We start from the raw sequence: 20038 nt of genomic DNA, 5'->3' as shown, positions 1-20038 counted from the left end.
ATTATGGAAAAAAAGTACCCCTCTCTTGAGAAAGACAAACTTCTACATATCTGGAAATAGGACACTCACATCTAACTCATTTCTTTTACAGATGTGTTTATTCTCTAGGGTCTCATTTATGGTTAATGACAATTAAAACAAAATAACAGAAGGGTGGGTTTAGGAGGGATAGAGGATGAAAGGAGGAATGGGAAAAATGATCAAAATACATTGCATTCATAAACTGCTCTGCTGAATGACAGCTATTTGTAAAACTACTTACGGATTAAAAAAAAAAGTTTTCAGGACCCTATGTCAACCAATAAACACCTACAGTGATAGGTGCCTGTCATCCCAGCTACCTGGGAAGGATAGCAGTCCAAGTTGGCTTAGGCAGAAAATGAAGGGGGTGGGGAGCAAAAAGGGCTGAGGGCATGCTTCAAGTGGATGAGTACTTACCTAGTAAGCAAAAGATGATGAGTTCAAACCCCATACTATCAAAATAAATGAATATAAATAATACCATTGATTTTACATTATATTTGTGAAAGGATGAACAGCTATATTAGCACAGAGAATGATAGTATTTCTACATTTTTCACACATGGCATAAGCTCTTCTTTGCTGAGTGATATTCCCCCTTTCACTCTTGAAGCTAAGTATCTGCTTCATCAACTTTGTTCAGTACATACTATCTTCTTCCCTTTTCTAAACCTAATTTGCATTTATGACATTTCCTACAAGCATAATACTACTGATACACACAAAGTTTTGAATATTTGTTGAATTATTTCTGTGCTTGAAAATCTACTTAATACTTACAAAAACAAGCAATATTAGTACATTTTGTAGTGTCTTATATGCAAGGAATGGTATAATATACTGATCACTAGTGACAATGTGTAAGAATTATCTTCAAGAAACAAAAAATATTTTCAATTTTGTACCCCAATATCATTAGCACATAGGTGTACCAGGTATAATTAAGTAGTATCTATAGGTCATCTTCAATAATATAAACAATACACTTTTTAAAAGTCTACTGGGTATATATAAGTAAAAATTTTTTAGGAAAATCCATTGGAATTATGTACTTACAATTAAATTGTCATCAGTTTTGATGTTTGCAACCAAGAAACCAGATACTACAACAACTGCTTGCAGTCAGCAGGTAGTATCTGAACATGTTATGAACAAGGATCCTCTTATAAGGAAAATAAATTCTCTAAAGTAGTTATACTTTTTAATATAAAAGTTAAAATGTCACAATCAATTTGTTAGTTCTGATATTACCCAAAGTATCCTTTTGTTGTTAATGCTGTTCTTTTTTTCCTAAGGAGAAGCCTATGCGTATAGTTGAATTAACTCTGATTTGCTGCTGGATCAAGCCAACTATAGCTTGAATATATAAGGTGACAAAATATAAAGCAAGAGGTTGCCACAGTGGCATTTTACAAAACAAAGCTTAAAATATTTGAATGTGTACTTAAAATATCTGAATGTGTATATTATTGTAAATAAACTAAAACAGGACCAGAATCCTGAAAAACATTCACTGATTTGTTTAGAGTAGACCTCTCTGTTTATATCCATGAGCTTATTACTCTCTTTATAAATTACGAATTTAATTAGCAATTGTCTTTACCTCTATCATTTAAAAACATTTATAGCAATGTAGTATAAAGAGTGCAACAGATTATTTATCATAGTGTATTTTATCATTTAAGTGGTCTCACTGTCTAGAAAAAACTGACAGATGAGTCAGAATTGTTCGTAAAAATACATAATACCTATTATGCATAATATAAAGAACTATTAACAATTTAGAGACAATGCATAGCTCTTTCACCTAACTTAGTGCTGAAAGGAGTGACATCTAGCCACACTAATTACAGAGACTGAAATGTCGTCTGGTATTCATTTACCATTTTGATTTTGATTTTAAGTTTATTTTGATTAATTTATAATAGTCTAACATTAAAAAGTAAGAAAAAAAACAAAACTTGAGCACTCAAATTTTATAAACTTGAATTTATGTGCGTGTTCTGCTGCTTTCTTATGTTGTGATTTTGGCAAAGTAATCTCTTGACCCTTCCCTCTTTTTTCAACCATTTTACTGACAAAAGGTAATAGTCGTGCCTATCTCTAAGATTACTAGAAAGAATTAGTGTGGTAAGTTGAAATGATTATTACTGCAATACCAGACAAACAGAAGTTATTTTTAAAAAAACTACAATCAAATCAATGACGAATTCACAAAGAATCCTGATTATCAAATCACTCAAAGACACAAGTAAAAACTAGAATTCATAAAAGGGAAAACATAAAAATACATAGGAGAGATGCTTAAAAATATTAAGAGACCCAACTTAAATCACTTACACATAGGTTTTCATTTTATTTCTTGACCTAGTCATTGACTTACTAAAGATTTTGACAGCTTTGAAAAAACATATACAGGAAAGGAGAAGGAGAATACTATACTATTTTTCATTTTATAACTTTGTATTATAAAGTTTACAATTTAACTCACACTATGTTTATGTTTGTTCTAGCATTTAATTTGGCTCATAAGTTTTGAGATGTGGGGGGGCCTATGGAGGGACATGAGTGCATATGCACGTGCATGAGTGCTAATCCTGGTGCCTGAACTCAGACCCTGGGCATTGTCCCAGGGCTTTGTTTGCTCAAGGCTAGAGCTCTATCACTTGAGCCATAGCGCCACCTCTGGCTTTTTAGTGGTTAATTGGAGATAAGGGTCTTACAGACTTTCTTACCCAGGCTAGCTTTGAACTACAGTCCTCAGATCTTAGCTTTCTCAGTAACTAAGATTACAGGCATAAACCATCAGCAGTTGGCAAAGAGGTCTTGGCACAGAAAAAATCATAAATTGTAACAAAACTCAAGCACCATATAGATGAAGTTGCATTACTGACAAAGATCTGGAATCAGGAATATAATCATATGAATCTGTAGTGTGGGTATAACAAGTAGTAATAGTCATCAATATTAGAGAATAATATTTTTTCAAGAATATTTTTCATAACATATAGATATATTACCTTACATAAAATAAACTTATTTTTAAACTAGATTTAACATAGCTAACAAGAATATAATCAGTGTACTTTATAATGCAATTCATTTTTAATAAATTATAACTAGATATAAAATGCTGAATATTTTAGAATACTTAATGAGGTATTAAAACTAAAATTCCTATTTACAATTATACTTAAGAGTAAGTTTTAATTATTGCTAGCTAATTATTGTGGTAAGGCAACTGTGTATTTTTAAAACAGTAATAATTATTTAATTAAATTACTTAGGTTACTAAAAAGATAACCTTAAATACCAAAGATTTAAACTTGAATTATTATATTGTACTTCTCAAAAGCCAAGGAGTTTTTGAGATGAAAATCAACTTGATTTTTACCAAGTTGATATAAATATGCTTATGCTGAGCTTTAAACAAGAAACTAAGTAAATATAAACACAAGCATGCAGCAAGCCAAATAAGTTGTCTATTCTAAATTGTCTCGTATAGCAGCTTCTATTATTATTGATTTTAGGGATAATTCCTGTCTCTGAAAAGCTAAATCTCATTTAATAGAATTATGTTTTGAAGAAGACCTCAATTTTTATGTATCATAATAATATATGCGGAAACATTCAACTCCAAATTTATAATAAATAAAAACTCCATGTTTTAACAACTATGTGTAGTTTGTTCAAGTTGGTGAGCAGATGTAAATATAATCTATACTACTATCAAACTGTAGATCTGATAGATATCAAGCAAATATTTATTTCTAAGCACTTTAAAAATTATTTGTAAAACCTGACTAAAAAGGATTCCATAAATGTATTGTGATTTTATTTTAACAATTATTCTACACTACAATGGAAGTACATGCTCAAACAAGACACCTCAGCAGTATTTTAAAGCAGTAACCACCTAGCCAATTTCTGTATGTTCTGTAGTTTTTCTAATCCACTCTCCCTGTGGTTGAGCAAAATCGAATTGCCTCTCACATTTGCAGACAGCTCTGTGAAGGTGATAATAGAGCTGCTCCCTGCTGTCATGAGGCAGGAAATAGGAAAATGGCATATGGGGCTAGAAAGAAAGAAATAAAAAAAAAAGAAAGAAAGAACGAAAGAACGAACAAAAAAAGAGAACTAAATAAGAACAAAAGAGATTTCAACAAAGAGCAACTATAACCCATTATGCTTTGCAAGTAAATCTCTTTTCAGAATCATTTAGCATATTTAATCATTCATCTGTGTCCTCACTCCAGATACATGAATGGCTGATACCAAATCTTTGGTGCAAGTTTTCATTGTCTAAAAGATTTGGAATATTTAACTTCAAAATACGTCCTGCACAACATAAAGCAGAATCCTTCAAACAGACATTTTATAATACTATGCCAATTCCAAGGATACCATTTAAAAATTTTAAAAAGGTAGAGTGAACCTATTTAAAACAGTAATAAAATGTATACGGCAGCTTTCAGTATGGTTTAGCATCCCCAGATTTATGAAAAAAAAAATTCATACCCGACACTAGGTGAATAAACTAAAAAAAAAAAAAAAAGCCAAATCCCTCAAGAGTTAAACTGCTAAAAATATCAAAACACATTAACTGACTTGAATACTTTTGTTCTTCTAAGTATAAAGTGGTTTTAGTGTGATTAAAAACCCTGTGTAAGACAAAATGGATGTTTATTTAATCTATGTGTAAACAGAATGTGGCCATAGACAGCAACAAAGATAGAATTGACTCTACCTTTCCTTTTACACTCTGAATGGGATCCACAACTACTGCCACAGCTCTTTCCGACAAGGCTTCAAAGCTCTGCTGAGTGTTGATATCCACACCAGAAAGCCAACAGCCAAAGCCAGGGTGACTGTGATACCAACCAACAACCATCTCAGGCCTGAAACAAAGAGGGCATTCAGATGCTCAGAACAGAACAAGTAATATATTTATGATATGAAAAGAAACAACACACTAACAGGGTATAAATTAAGAAGAGATGAAAAAAACACAGGTGTGAAAAAGCACCATTAGAAACTCTGAAATTGTACACCATATTATCCAGAAAACATAGAAATGAATAAGTGTGACAAAGGAGTGCTATCATTAAGAGTTGCACATTAGCAGTGGTAGATAAGGCTTTCAGTTTTTCACCTTGTTACCACACTTTCTCAGAGCCAGTTTTTACCCTTTCAGCATTCAAGTAAATATCTACTCTTTAACTCCTTAGCTCTGGGAGTTGGATTTTCTAGGCACAGAGCACATTTTCAACAATGGACACCAGGATCCACTGTTGTGAAAGGATTAAATATCAATTAAACCAGCAGTAGAACTAGGAACTCAGTCAAAAACCAATTTGCACTGTTCTGCTCAGCTGCTGAGCCTTTTGCTAACATTAATTTTGAAGTTTTTTCCACAGTAGAAGAATTTGAGCAAGAGAATGACAACTATTGAGAGATTTGGTCTGAGGATAAAGACTTACAAATACTTGGGTTATACTTTCTGTCTGTAAAACATATCTACAAACAAATATTCAAAATCTCATTTGCTTGCAATTCTCAAATATATAAAATACACAAGTTCTTTCAATTACAAGTGACAAGACAGTAACTCCATATCGTAGACATAGTAAGCTTGAGCCCATGTCAAGAATTTTAATAAGAGGCAGTTTTCTGATGGCAGAATTCTTTCATTCTGGAGGGAAGAGATTAACACATAGGCAGAATATAACACTGATACTGACAGATACTATTATATCATCTACATGGCTTTATTTCCCCTAGGAATAATATTCACAAACACCTATTATTTTGAGGTTTCTAAAAATAAATTCCCTTTACAAAAAGATTATATAGAATACTTACCTTCCAGTTTGCTTCAACATATCTAACATTTTAGCTTGGAACACTGGATCAACTGCTTCTACACTGACACCCTAGTGTAGAAAGAAAGAAAAATGATTGCTTTATATAATTTTAAAAAAAGATGTATTATAATGTCAATGGACAAAAACCCTACAAAACTGTTGTATATATTATTTTGGGGTATGAAAGTAATTTTACACGATTTTATATTACTTAAGTCATTCAATCATAAGCCATATAACAATGAAATTCCTAAAACTGCCAAATACCAAACTGTTGCTGACTGTCATGTAAGTAAGACAACATTCAGGAGCCTTCAAAAATTTATAACTATTACTATGTCATTATCAGAAATACCAAATAATTTAAACCTACTACGACTTTTGGTTATACCTACTTTGACAAACATACTTCCTAATGCCACTGTCTGATAACTAATAAAGACTACAAATATTCACTTATTATAATGGAACATATTTTTAAATTATATAAACACTTTGAAGAATTCATTGCCTCAAATAAAAACAGCCACAAGAAAACTCCCTGATAGACTATGACCAAATACCATAAATGTTGCATTACTTTGTTAGTTCTACCAAAATAAGATTCTAATACCTGGAAAAATAAAGGGTTCATATCACTGGGCTCTGCGGGCTCATGCTTATTACCCTAGCTATTCAGAAGGTTGAAATCTTGAGTTCAGAGTCAGCCAGGGCAGATAAGACTCTTACTCCCAGGACTCTTATTCCCAATTAACCAACAATGTCAGATTTGGAGACATGGCTCAAGTGGTAGAGTGCCAGGCATTGGCAAAAAAGCCAAGTAAAGTGAAATCCTGAGTTCAAGCCCAAGGACTGGCACATACATAAAAACGGGGAGCGAGGGAAGGGAGGCTCATTATTACCTATTTGGTATATTTGGTGATATATCACTGCCATTATAGTTCTTACAAGACTTCTTGTACCATCATAATCTAAATCAAATCTAGCTAAACAAATCAGTTAATATAAACCCTTCCTTCTTACCAAAGAAACAGTATATATTAAATTCCATTAATAATTACATCATTTGATAATGTCAGTATAATATGCTGCTGGCCTAAGAATGTTTTTTTTATTCTACTACAGAGTAAATATGAATATCAAAGTATTTTATTTTACATTGAAGTAATGATATTAAATGATCTTAAATCCTAAGAACCACATTTAACAGAAACTATTTTATTATGTGTTTCAATATACAAAGACATAAGTAATAACAGTCTAAAATTAAAATACAAATCTTATTTAATATGCAGAATGTGATATATAGAATATTTATATCTGAATGAACAAAAAAAACAATGGACATTCAAAGGGGCAAAATCAATAGATTAAATTAGTTTACCTCAATATAGTCACCTAGAAAAAAATGCCTATTTTTTGGTATTTTACGTATAAATACACTGCATTCTATAACAACTACTTTACTTAAAATAATTGCTTCATATATACAATATCACTTAAAGATGATATTCGTTTCCTAGTATGAATTTTACCAAAGCAAATTCAGTAAGGATCTTCAGCTTTATGGCAATTCTTTATAATCAATTACAAGGCTGTAGCTAGGCGCTGGTGGCTCACGCCTGTAATCCTAGCTACTCAGGAGGCTGAGATCTGAGGATCGCGGTTCAAAGCCAGCCCAGGCAGGAGAGACCGTGAGACTCCACCAGAAAAACCAGAAGTGGTGCTGTAGCTAAAGTGGTAGAGCGCTCGCCTTGAGCTGAAGAGCTGAGGGACAGCGCCCAGGCCCAGAGTTTAAGCCCCACAACCGACCAAAAAAAAAAAAAAAAATTACAAGGCTCAGTGAGAAGTATTGCTGGCAGACAAAAATAAAAATTAAAAAATACACTTTTTAAAAAAAGAAAACAGATGAAAAGAATATATGAACCATCTTTTGGTGTATAGAATAATTATTGACTATAAAAATTGTCTTTAAACCTAAATATACTTCTATCTATACATGTTTAATGCATTAATCAAAAAGGCTAACCAAGACCAAAAAAATACATTGTAAAGAGAATAAATAACTTTGAAAATACATATGAAATTTGGTACATATACATAAATTAACATGCCTGAGTAAAAGCAGCTAAGATATTCTACAATTCCATTCATCACCATAGTATCAAATAGGACATATTTCAGAATAACATAAACAAGACATGAGGATTAGTTAATGTATGTGCATTCAAATTTTAAATGAAAGTCTTTGAAATCTTTTGAACCAAGTACTCAAAGTAACCAAACTAATATTGTGCTTTTATAGAGTAACTTTTAAATCCAATGTTTTGTTAATTAAAGCTAAGGGTTAGTGTCAGCATTTTTAGACCTATAAGAATGTCTGTCATTTTAAGACTAATGGTTTGCCCAATCCCGTCTAGAAATATACATTACTGTAATGATTAATTTTCCCTATTAGAAAGAGAAAATGATGAGAGTTACTTTGCAATGGAAAAGTAAGAGAAAAGAAACACATTTACTTGCAGCAGGCAACCAAAAAAGTACTCACTGTTCCTGACTGTGGCATAGCAAACACATCAATCACTCTGACCGTGTAATCATCAACAAATTCGCCAAGCATCAGACCCATAACTTCCATTGGAACTCCAGCACGTCCATGTTTTAGCATCTGTAAAAAAGAAGTTACTTACATTAAGAGAAAGCATTTTTCTCTGAAATGTTTAGTCCCCAAACCCTTTGAAGTAAAAAATGTTTCAATGGAAACAAGTCTTTTTTATAAAGATGCCTAAATAATTATGTCTGAGAAGATTAAGGTGACCTATGGCAAAGTACAAGAGTGAAACTAACTGGGTGCCGGTGTGAACCTGTAATCCTAACTACTTAGGAGGCTGAGATCTAAGGATCTCAGTTCAAAGGTAGCAGAGGTAGGAAAGTTGGTGAGATTTTTATCTCCAATTAACTACTCAGAAAAAGCCAGAAGTGGCACTGTGACTCTAGTGGTAGAGCACTACCCTTAAGAAAAAGAAGCTCCGGAACAGCGCCTAGGCCCTAAGTACAAGTCCTAGGACCGGCAAAAAACCAAAAACCAAAAAGTGAACTCAACATTTTCTAAACCATTACTTCACTTACTTTTAACAGTGCCAAGGAAGAAATATAGACTTGTTCTGCTGTGTCCACTGCAGGAGCATCTGTAGGTGGGCCCTAGAAGCAAGTATATCAACTATGAATACACAGTGTAAGAGTTAAAAGTTACAAGCATTGTAAGCTTAATGGTTTTAAGAGTTCTGGAAATAACTGTCAAGCACTTTTTAAACTTAGTTACAACCCAAATAATCATAATATATTTGCAAGTATCAAACCAGAAGAAAAAAGAGAAAACTTAGCATTCAGGCAAGTTTCCATTGGTCATAAAGCTGAAGTCTTTCAGCAATGCTTGGCTATAAAAATACTTCTAATAGCACCAACTGTCCACATTTGTCATCACAATTCGAGTACAATGTCAAAGTAAAATGTTTTGGACTAGCACAATTAATTGAAGAATCAACGCAAACACCAAATCCTCTGAGACTCTTCAGTTTTAGATAGTCAGCATATAGATTAGAGCTATGGGATCACTTTGAAGAATGATGGTAGGGAAGGGGAAAGACTTCTGATCCCTAGAAGAAAGAGCGGCTAACACGGTCTACACTTCAACTAGTAAAGTTGCCCATATACACAACAGATGTGAACAAACTGGCCAAGAAAGGTGTAGCTAACGTTTGTTTTAAAGGAATGGTCAGGAATCTGAAGTTTAATTTAACTTCAAACCATTAAAACAAATACTACTAGCTAGTCACCATATAGCCTCATGCCTATAATCTTAGCTAGATGAGATGAGAGCTGAGGATCTCTGCTTGAAGACAGCCTGGGCAGGAAAGCCTGTGAGACTGATTCTTACCTACAATTAACTACCACAAAAGAGCCAGAAGTGGAGCTATAGTTCAAATGGTAGGCACTAACCTTGAGCAAGGAAGCTAAGGGCCAGTGCCTGAGTTCAATCTCCAGGCACAAAAAAACAAACAAACAAAACCCCAGGCACAAAAAAACAAACAAAATCCCACAAATACTATCAATCATATCATGGGCTAATGAAGATAGTTTCTCCTGTAAAATTATTTTCTATCATTAAGAAGTAAATCTCTTTGGACTATAATATTTGGCTAACCAAAACAATTTACAGTTCTTACCTTCAAGATGCCTACAATTTTGTGGCTTTACCAAATATAACACATACTGAGATTTGATTTTATAATTGCCAAATCCTGTTTCCTTTATACTTCTCTGCCTGAAAATGTCTATTACAAATTACATTATAGTTAATTATTCAAATTCTAACACAATGCTTCCCTCAACTTCTTGGTTTTTTTTGTCGGTTTTCGGGCTTGAACTCTGGGCCTGGGCGCTGCCCCTCAGCTCTTCAGCTCAAGGCTAGCGCTCTACCACTTGAGCTACAGAACCACTTCCTCCCTCAACTTCTTGAAGGTCAATAAAAGACTTAGGACAGTGAGCAATTCAGCCCATTTTTCTCTATGTTCATTTTGCTTTTATACTTTTACTTACTGAAATTAAACAACTAGTTGGCTGATTATATTCCAAACTTATTAAGGTTTTATATACTTATAGCTCTACAATATATTCTATCATTTTTGCTGGGGGAGTTGGTTTAAATGCGCATAATACTGTAAGGCTAAAGTACAAAAGGTTATAGATTTAAGTTTTCTTTAAATATAAGAATCACATACAAAAATTTCTTGCCTTGGCTGGGAAGGTGGCTCAGTGGTAGAGTGCTTGCCTTGCATGCATGAGGCCCTGGGTTTGATTCCTCAGCACCACTTAAGCAGAAAAAGCTGGAAGTGGCACTTTGAGCTGAAGAGCTGAGGGACAGCACTCAGGGCCAAAGTTCAGTGCCATGACTGACCCCCCCCCAAAAAAAATCTTGCCTTTTTGGTGGGAGGGGGGACGGTTACAAGTACTGGAGCTTTAACTCAGAGCCACAAGCTCTCACTTAGCTTTGTTGCCCAAGGCTGTGGCACTCAACACTGGAGCCACATTTCCACTACCTTTTTTTGTTTTTTGCTGGTTAATTGGAGATAAGAGTCTCCCTGACTCATTTCAGGGTTGGCCTTAAATCTCAATCTTCAGATCTCACCCTCCTGAATAGCTAGAATTTTAAGTGTGAGCCAATAACACCTGTCTTTATTTTCTTTTGAACACAGTATTGAAAAAACAACAAGCAAGCCCTATAACTATATATTTTAATAATAAGTGATAGACAATGAAGTTAAAAATGACTAAATTCACTATTAATCATCACTGAATGGATTTGCTTATCTTGCAAATAGGTAAGAATTTCTTTCAGAATGAATACTTTGTAAGCTAAAGTACCATCAGGCTAAGCCAACTACAGAAGTTACTATAGTTTCAGTGATATAATTTTATTCAGTTAACTAATAAAGTTAAGAGAGATTATGTCCAGACCAGTAGTGACTTAGATGTGATGAGAAGTTTGAGGAACATTGGGATAATAAACACTATATTCATTAAAATAATACAAAGAACAAAGTTTAACTGGTATCAACTGCAGCTATTTATTCATCCTTTCTCAATTTGTCATAAAATAAGAAACTTTAGAAAACAAAAAAATTACACCATCATCAAAATGTATTACTAATCTATTCCTGACATCAAAGAAGAAAACTTTTTTTGTTGAGCATTATGCACAGCCATCTAGAAAAGTGGTGCATAGAATTCAATATGTGTTGGTTAGAAAGAATAAATGGATACATTAAAATTGGTTGGAAAGAATAAATGAACACACTGAAATACAACAAAACAGAAAAGGCCAGCAGTTACTTGTGAGAGAGGGAACAAGCCACATGCAATAAATATCTTAGTCAGCCATATCCCTCTTCCCACCATACTGGGGGGACTGAAGCTAGGGCCTTAAGCATGCTTGGCAAATGCTTTATCATGCCCTTCAGCCTTTTTGTCTTTTTCTTTCTTTGGCGGGAAGGAGAGTAAACACAAATAGGGAAAGACAGAAGAAAGAAGGGAGAAAAGTAAGGGAAAAATACAGATATTAAGAATCTTAACTAGCAGAGAATATGTTAGGCTACTGCACTTCTTACATGTTCACCTTTTCAGAATAATATGCAACTAACTAGTATAAAACAAAACCCAACTAAGACCTTGAAAATTGAGTCCAGAAAGATCTTGTACAGCTACAGATTTAAAATGACTTGATTAGTCTCCATGGTAGAAAAAATGAGGGGCTGTAGACAATCAACATTTCTGGTCTTTAGAAATCACTCCTGGAGGCCAGCATTCTGATGATTCAAGAAGCCATTTAAAAGCAGGAATCATGAACAAAATTTTATGAAACTATGGTGTCAGTAAACACACAGGTTTCTTTTCTTTGAAATATAAACTCAAATGTGGGCTGGGAAGGTGGCTCAGTGGTAGAACACTTGCTTTGCATGCCAGAGGCCCTGGGTTCGATTCCTCAGCCCACATAAGCAAAAAGAAAAAAGCCCAAAGTGGCACTGTGGCTCAAGTGGTAGAGCGCTAGCTTTGGCTGAAGAACTGAGGGACAGCGCCCAGGCCCAGAGTTCAGGCCCCATGACCGGACCCAAAAAAAAAAAAATATATATATATATATAAAAAAAAAACTCAAATGTAGTCAAGATGAAAAATAATCAAGAATTAAAATTACACTAAGAAAATAAAGGATGCCAGGACAAACTGAATCAATACAAAATTTTCTTGCAAATGGAGGAGAAAATGGACTTTGAAAATACTGATTATTCTACTATTAAATAAGGACTGAAAATCTTTTTAAGTAAGTTTAAAGCTATAAAATTTAAACCATAATGTATGCCATATCAAGTCTCTGAAGAAAAAAAACTGATAGAAACAATAGAAGAAACCAGATATGGTGAGTGGCATCTTGCAATTCCAGCTTTTCTGGAGATAGAGATGAAGGATTACAAGACCAAGGCTATCCATGAGACTCATATGTCAAAAAGGAAAATAATGCTGAGCATGGTAGCCCACACCATAATCAACTCTGGAAAGCAGAGGCAGCAGGAATGATCTCCAAGTTCCAGGCCAGTCTGGAGTATGGAATGAGAATATGTTTACAAAAACAGAAAACATGAAAACAATATAGACACTGGGCCACTTAGGAACCTGAGAGCTGAGAATCGTGATTCAAAGCCAGCCAAGGGAGGAAAGTCCATGAAACTTTTATCTACAATTAAACACCAGAAAAATGGTGGAAGTGGAGCTGTGGCTCAAAGTGGCAGAGTGCTGGCCTTGAGCAAAAGAGCTCAGGGACAGAGCCTAGGCCCGGATTTCAAGCCCCACGGCTGACCAAAAAAAGGGAAAAAAATATAGGAAGTGAAGAAAGGTAAAAAGTACCAAATCACATGATATAGTCAGATATATTAATTGTGAAAAATATCAACAGACTAAATCTCTTATTAAAACACAAAATGGGACTTTTAAATAGTGTATTGTTTTGTTGTTATACTTAAGGTGTTATACAAGAGGTTACTATTTCATAAGTCAGATAATGAGTAAATTTCTTTTTTGGACAATGTCAACCCTTCCTTTGCTTTCCCCCAGTCTCTCCCATCACTGCCCATAAGTTGCATAGTTCATTTTCTGCCTAGTGATAGTGTATACTAATACTATGACTACATTTATTCACCCTTTCTCCTTTCCTTTCTGTGCCCCACCATTGCTCCCTATAACAAACAAACAAAAAGAAAAAAAAAAGAAAAAATACTACCACCACCACCAAAAAACCCAATGTTTCCATTTCCTGGAAATCATTTCCATAAATAATATTTAAAATGTTTAGAGGAGTTATGCCTCTGTGTTCCTCCCCTAAGGGTATCTATCCTCTTTAGTTTGACTGTGTATGAATGCCTAGAGTTCTGTATAAGTTATCATGTCCAGTTATATTTGGATCTAGCTTCCATGTATGAAACAAAAACATTCAAAACAGATTTTTATATGAAAATTCATGTATATGCTATTTAAAAATAACAAAACAAGTGAATGGTGACTCACAAATGTAATCCTTACTATTCAGGAAGCTGAGATCAGAGAAACTCAGTTCAAAGTCAGCCAAGGAAAGAAAGTCCATGAGACTCTTAGCACCAATTAACAACCAAAAAATTCAAAGTGTAGCTATGGCTCAAGTGGTAGAGCACTAGGCTTGAGCAAAAAAAGCTTAAGGACAGTATCCAGGCCCTGAGTTCAAGCCCCAGGATCAGCACAAAAACAAATAAGACTAAGCAAAATTTCTCAGTCAAAAGGATTTACAATTAATGTATTTTTAACTGAAATACTTGGAACCTAAAGTGCTTCAGATCTTGCAGTCTAGAACATGGAATATTTACATGGACTTTACCCAGAGAACATCCCTAATTCAAGTATCTGAAATGGTCCCTCATATCTGAAACTTTAGAAAGGCTTAAACATTTTAGATTCTGAAGCACTTTAGCATCTAGATTAGTAATGCTCAAACTGTATGGTCACTATGCTACACCATCACCCACATGAATTAAGATTTATATTTTCAAAAACAAAACTATATGAAAAACTACGCCAAAAATACTAGTAAATGCCTACTAAGAATAAAGAAAAATGTTTGGTACATATCCAAACAAATCAATAAAACAAGGTAAAGTTGACACCATAATCTAAAATTTCTGAATATTAAAAAATTTAAAAGCAAAGCAAAACAAATACTCTAAAACAGCTATCACATTTATAACAATATCAATACAAATTAAAAACCAGTAAAACCTAATTACAAAAGAAATGCATGATGAAATAACTATGAAAAAATGTTCATCTCTAGTTGACCTTCTTTAATTAAAGAAATACCAATTAACACATTAAGACATTTTTTATCCTACATAACAAGTTTTACAATGTCCAATTTTGGAGAGGGTATAATAAGGATATTCAAAAACCTTGGTAGGAATGTGAATTGGTACAATCTATCAAAAGCAGCCAAACAAGGTACAAATTTTAAAGGTATACAAACTCTGTAAACCACTTTTTCATTCCTATAAATTATTTCAGTAAATAAGCAGAGCTGTTTTTAAAAGCCAAAATGTTTATAAAAATCCTTTTGATATTGAAAAATAACCTAAGAATTTAACCTATAATTAAAGAATATTGTTAGAAGTACCTTCTTCTGATGGCTCTAACCACGTTAAACAGCAATATAATCTTAAAATAAAAACAAGTACCTTATTCTGCTGTTTACTGAATATTTTAACTATATTCTTTTTTTTGGTCATTATGGAGCTTGAGCTCTGGGCCAGGGCGCTGTCCCTCGGCTCTTCAGCTCAAGGCTAACAGTCTACCACTTGAGCCACAGCACCACTTCTGGTTTTCTGAGTGGTTTATTGGAGATAAGAAACTCAGGGACTTTCCTGCCCAGGCTTGTTTGAACCATGATTCTCAAATCTAAGCCTCTTGAATAGCCAGGATTACAGGCATGAGCAACCAGCACCTAGCCTTAACTATATTCTTAAAGGGTCCTCCTCCAAAGTAAAAAGAGGCCAAAGTTGTAGAGAAAAAGAAACCTTGTACAATGTTGGTGGAAAAAATACACACACACACACACACACACACACACACACACACACACGTCAGTCCTGGGACTTGAACTCAGGGCCTGGCACACGCACACACACACACACACACACACACACACACACACACACACACACACACACATCAGTCCTGGGGCTTGAACTCAGGCCTGGGCACTCTCCCTTAGCTTTTGGATTCTGAAACATTTCAGCATTTGGATTAGTGATGCTCAGAATATCAATAAAAATAAAAGATTATACTCTCTCTTCTGGGTTTTACACTCAAAGGGAACAAAATTACTAAAAAAAAAATCTGAGCTCAAGGCTAAAGCCCTTACTCTCTTGATCCACAGCATCGTATCTGGTGTTTTGCTGGTTAATTAGAGATAAGCAACTCATGGACTTTCTTGCCCGGTTGGCTTCAAATGCAATCTTTTTTAACTTCCTGACTAGCTAGGATTACAGGCATGAGCCTCTAGCACCTGGCCTGAAACATAAATTATTTAGTCAATGTAAAAAACAGTATGAACTCACTTGAAATAACAATAAACAGAACTACAAGACAACTCTAATTTCTTCTGGGTTTTGTACTCAAGGAAACAAAAATCACCATAAAAAAATACCTGAGCGCCCATATTCACTACAGCCATTGCTATGTAGAACATTGGACAAGTGTGGATATCTACACTGGCATATTATTCAGCCATAAAAGAAGAAAACCTTGCTTTTTGCAACAACATAGATGAATCTTGAGGATGTTATGTTAGGTGAAATAAGCCATATAGAGAAAGACGTGATTTCATCTATACTCAGAATCTGGAAACGCTGAACTCATAAAGAGAATAGAATGGAGGTTACCAGAGGCAGGAAGTGGGAAAAGGAAATGTAGGTCAAAGACTTTGAGTAAACTCAGGAGATCTAATATATGCACAGTGAGGTAGCAGAAGCTATGATTTTGATCATTTTATTACAAAATGCAAATGTAGCAACTGTATGCCTTATGATCACAAAGGTTTGGTTTTTTTACTTATAAAGCTGGGAGTACAAAAAAGAAAGCTAAGCGAATGGTACACAAGTGACATATATGTTCTGATAGAGATAGATTTCTTTTTGGTGGCTCTGATATAAGGGGATATATAAGTTAGGAATTAATCTATAAAACAACTAGGTAGGCTTATGTGTTTTCCAGCATGAAGTATATTGGAGCATTTCAAGGATGGAGACTTTTCTGGCTCTAAGTAAGCGTTTTCAATTTTAAAGAATCTTTCACTATCAAAATCTGAGTTACACAGAACAGAAAGATAACCTGAAAATAATGACATATAGGAAAATTTAAAAGAAGCATAGGAAGTTTGGAACAGAAAAGACTCTACAAGTTCTCTTTGATGTATCTAAAAACTACCAGAAGACAGAGTTTAGACTAATACTTCAAGTTGGATCCTCAATCAGTCCCATCAACATCACCTACAAACTTGATAGCAATGCCTATTTTTTCTGAATCAAATTATATAAGGCATAACAAAAAAAAATCAAAGTTTTAAAGAAGTACTGCCAGAGCTGAGAAGGTGGCTCAGTGGTAAAGTACTTGCCTTCGATTCCTCAGCATCACATAAGCAGAAAAGGCAGGAAGGAAGTGGTGGAGCACTAGCCTTGAGCCTGAACAGCTGAGGGACAGTTCCCAGGCCAAGAGTTCAGGCCCCATGACTGACCAAAAAAAAAAAAAAAAAGGGAGAAGTACTCCCTAACCAGGTGCTGGTAGCTCACACCTGTAATCCTATCCACCTAGAAGGCTGAGATCTGGGGATCACAGTTTGGGAAGTGAGCCAGGCAGGAAAGACCATGAGACTCTTATCACCAATAAACTACTCAGAAAAAGCTGGAAGTGGTACTGTGGCTCAAGTGGTAGAGTACTAGCCTCGAGCATAAAGAGGCTCAAGGACAGCGCCCAAGTCTAGAGTTCAAGCCCCAGGACTAGCCAAAAAGGAAAGAAAGAAAACGCACTACAAGTGATGCTGATAGTCAGGGAGTGTGATTTCCACTGTACTGTATAATATAGTCCAGTGGAAAGAAGCAAGGATCACAGTGGCCTGGAGTTCAATATGAGAAAAATTTTATATTAGTTCAAATCACCTATAGAGGAGCTAAACTTAGTGAGTTCCCTGTAACTTACTTAATTAACATCAAGTCCCAGGACTGGGACACACACACAAACAAATCTCATGTATTTAATTCTTATGCCCTACACAAATAAAAATACTAAGCCATTGCTCTATTTTAAATATCAGCTAACATAAGAAAAAAACAAACTATAGTTGGGAAAGGAGGTGCACAACTGTAACCCAGCACTCTGGAGGCACAGGAGGAGGATTAACTACTTTAAGGCTAGCCTGGGCTTAAAAAATTTTTTTAAAGAAAAAAAAAACAAATAAGTACGAGTCAAGAGGTTCAGTGAAAAGGGAAATACTAGGTAAGAGTGGTAAGGTCACGGATTAGAAAGTGCAAGTAGAGGAATAGGCTACAGCTGATGTCTTTTTATCTTACCCACAGAAAGTTTCCAAGTCCCTGTAAGTTTTTAATTTTTCCTGCCCTTTTGTCTCATATTTCCAATACTGTTTTTTGATTTACACTTAACTAAAATGGACATGTGATCAAAAATAAGAAAAAATTATATATATATCCTGAATAATGTGCAGGATGTGAATCTTCTCACTTGTTTTTCATTTACTGAAAACTTCTGTTTGACCACAGAAACAAGATTGAAAAGCACCTTTTTGGAGATTGAATATGATTTCAGGGGCTTTAGTAAAAACTATAATAGTAACTAAGGAAGTACTTAAAGAAACAAAAAATCAAGAACTAAAGAAAATCGGTCTATCCTTCACCCATTGCCATAGCAATATATCACTGTTAACAGATAAGTAAAATGGGAAACGCTAAAGGTCCTTTGACTTTATAGTCCACTATTAAATCTCAAAACAATGTTTCCATTTGACAATGGGAAATTTACAGTTGTAAATTTCTGTAAAATATGATAAAGCCAAAATGCACATATCATTTACAAAGAAAAGAAAATGCTTTTTAAAATGTAAATCCTCAATACTTAATTACTACGAGCAACTTTGAAATCACTTAGGTCTGATTTTGTCTTATAAAGGTTTACAATCTGTAAACTGAAGAAATATATAAGGCAGCTACCTATACAATTGAAGGGCAAATAGTATAACCAGTCTTTTTCAAACATGAAAGTCTAACAAAGCAGTGATGTAAAACCTCTTGTGAACTCCTGAACAGCATCAAATTTATCTTTGTACATAAATTTTGATCTGCCATATTGAGTAAACAGAAATTATTACCTGAGTCCACAAATTTTAGAAGTGATTATATTAAGACATGGTTATTTGGTTCTTATTGTTTTGTTCTCTCCTCCCCTATCCAGGTTAAAAATCTGATCTAGCATAAAAAGCTGTGACTTTTATTTGGGTAGCCCTTGTTGACTAAGTGTTAAAAAAAAAAAGGCATTTGTCATTATAATAGTGTTACCTACTCAGGCCTTTTAACAAATTGGTTAACACTATTAGTTGCATTACTCCACCTTTCTCGTAGTGTGAACTGATATCAATTATTAAGCCAATTTTATTACTAAAATACCTGCTGATCAAACATACACCAAAATGTCACTTAGAATACATCTAAAATAATATTTCACCAAATTGCAGTAACCACAAAAGATCTAAATATACAAAGTTATCTTAAAAATGACATTTCAAAATTTTTAAATATAGTTGTTCTAGTATTAAAATAGTACATAGGACTTATTTCATAATGGCTGTAAATAATGGAATTATTTGATCACAGATTTTAGAACTATCTTTAAAAGTCTTGAAAAATCCAATAAGATACGAGTTTTTTAACAAAAGGAAAACAGACTTAATTAACAAATGAAGGTGATTATATTTTAAAAACAAAATCAAACATAGGGCCAGGATATAGCTCAGTGGCAAAGGGATTGCCTAGTAACTGCAATGTCCTGAGTTCAATCCCCCGTATCAATAAACAAAAAAATTAAAAAAAATAAAAGTTAAAAAAAAAACCCCAAGACCTCCTTCTCCATATTTCAAATGTAAGCTTGTAATAATGAACAATTGACAGAATACAATTTTTAATTTTATTGCATCCATTAAACCTCAACAAATTAGATCATAAAATTTAAAAATCTAATAAAACCACCTTCGATTTTCTTGATTAAAAAAATCCCTTAAAAATGAACACAAAATAAATTCGAACATATACAAATATCTACCACTGTATTGTTTACCTCTTACCCAGCAAGGTAAGAAACAACCTTTTAATACTTTAATTTTGTGAGTATTAAACAAGTAGTGTGAAAAACACACTGCATGTAAACTATTTCTACTGCTTGAGCTTCAATGACTAGCTGAGGCAACCTGTTCTAGGAGGTGTTAATTGGCAATAGGAGTACAAGTCAGAAGCATGTTC

The 20038-nt window shown here is 34.1% G+C and overlaps 1 protein-coding gene across 2 annotated transcripts in view; it reads right to left on the bottom strand.

The window, feature by feature from the left end:
• Psmd14 (proteasome (prosome, macropain) 26S subunit, non-ATPase, 14) overlaps positions 1-20038 on the bottom strand; it is an 89565-nt gene that overhangs the window by 31837 nt on the left and 37690 nt on the right. For both annotated transcript variants that reach the window (XM_013030401.1, XM_013030409.1), the window contains exons 4-7: positions 9015-9086; positions 8434-8553; positions 5884-5954; positions 4769-4919 (exon numbers count right to left, since the gene is read on the bottom strand). In XM_013030401.1, coding sequence (XP_012885855.1) covers positions 4769-4919; positions 5884-5954; positions 8434-8553; positions 9015-9086 — 414 coding nt within the window. The remainder of the gene's footprint in view (positions 1-4768; positions 4920-5883; positions 5955-8433; positions 8554-9014; positions 9087-20038) is intronic.

The sequence above is a fragment of the Dipodomys ordii genome, unplaced genomic scaffold (genome assembly GCF_000151885.1).
Source record: "Dipodomys ordii isolate 6190 unplaced genomic scaffold, Dord_2.0 Scaffold5, whole genome shotgun sequence".
NCBI classification, from domain to species: domain Eukaryota; kingdom Metazoa; phylum Chordata; class Mammalia; order Rodentia; family Heteromyidae; genus Dipodomys; species Dipodomys ordii.
This window is presented reverse-complemented; position numbering and strand designations above follow the sequence as displayed.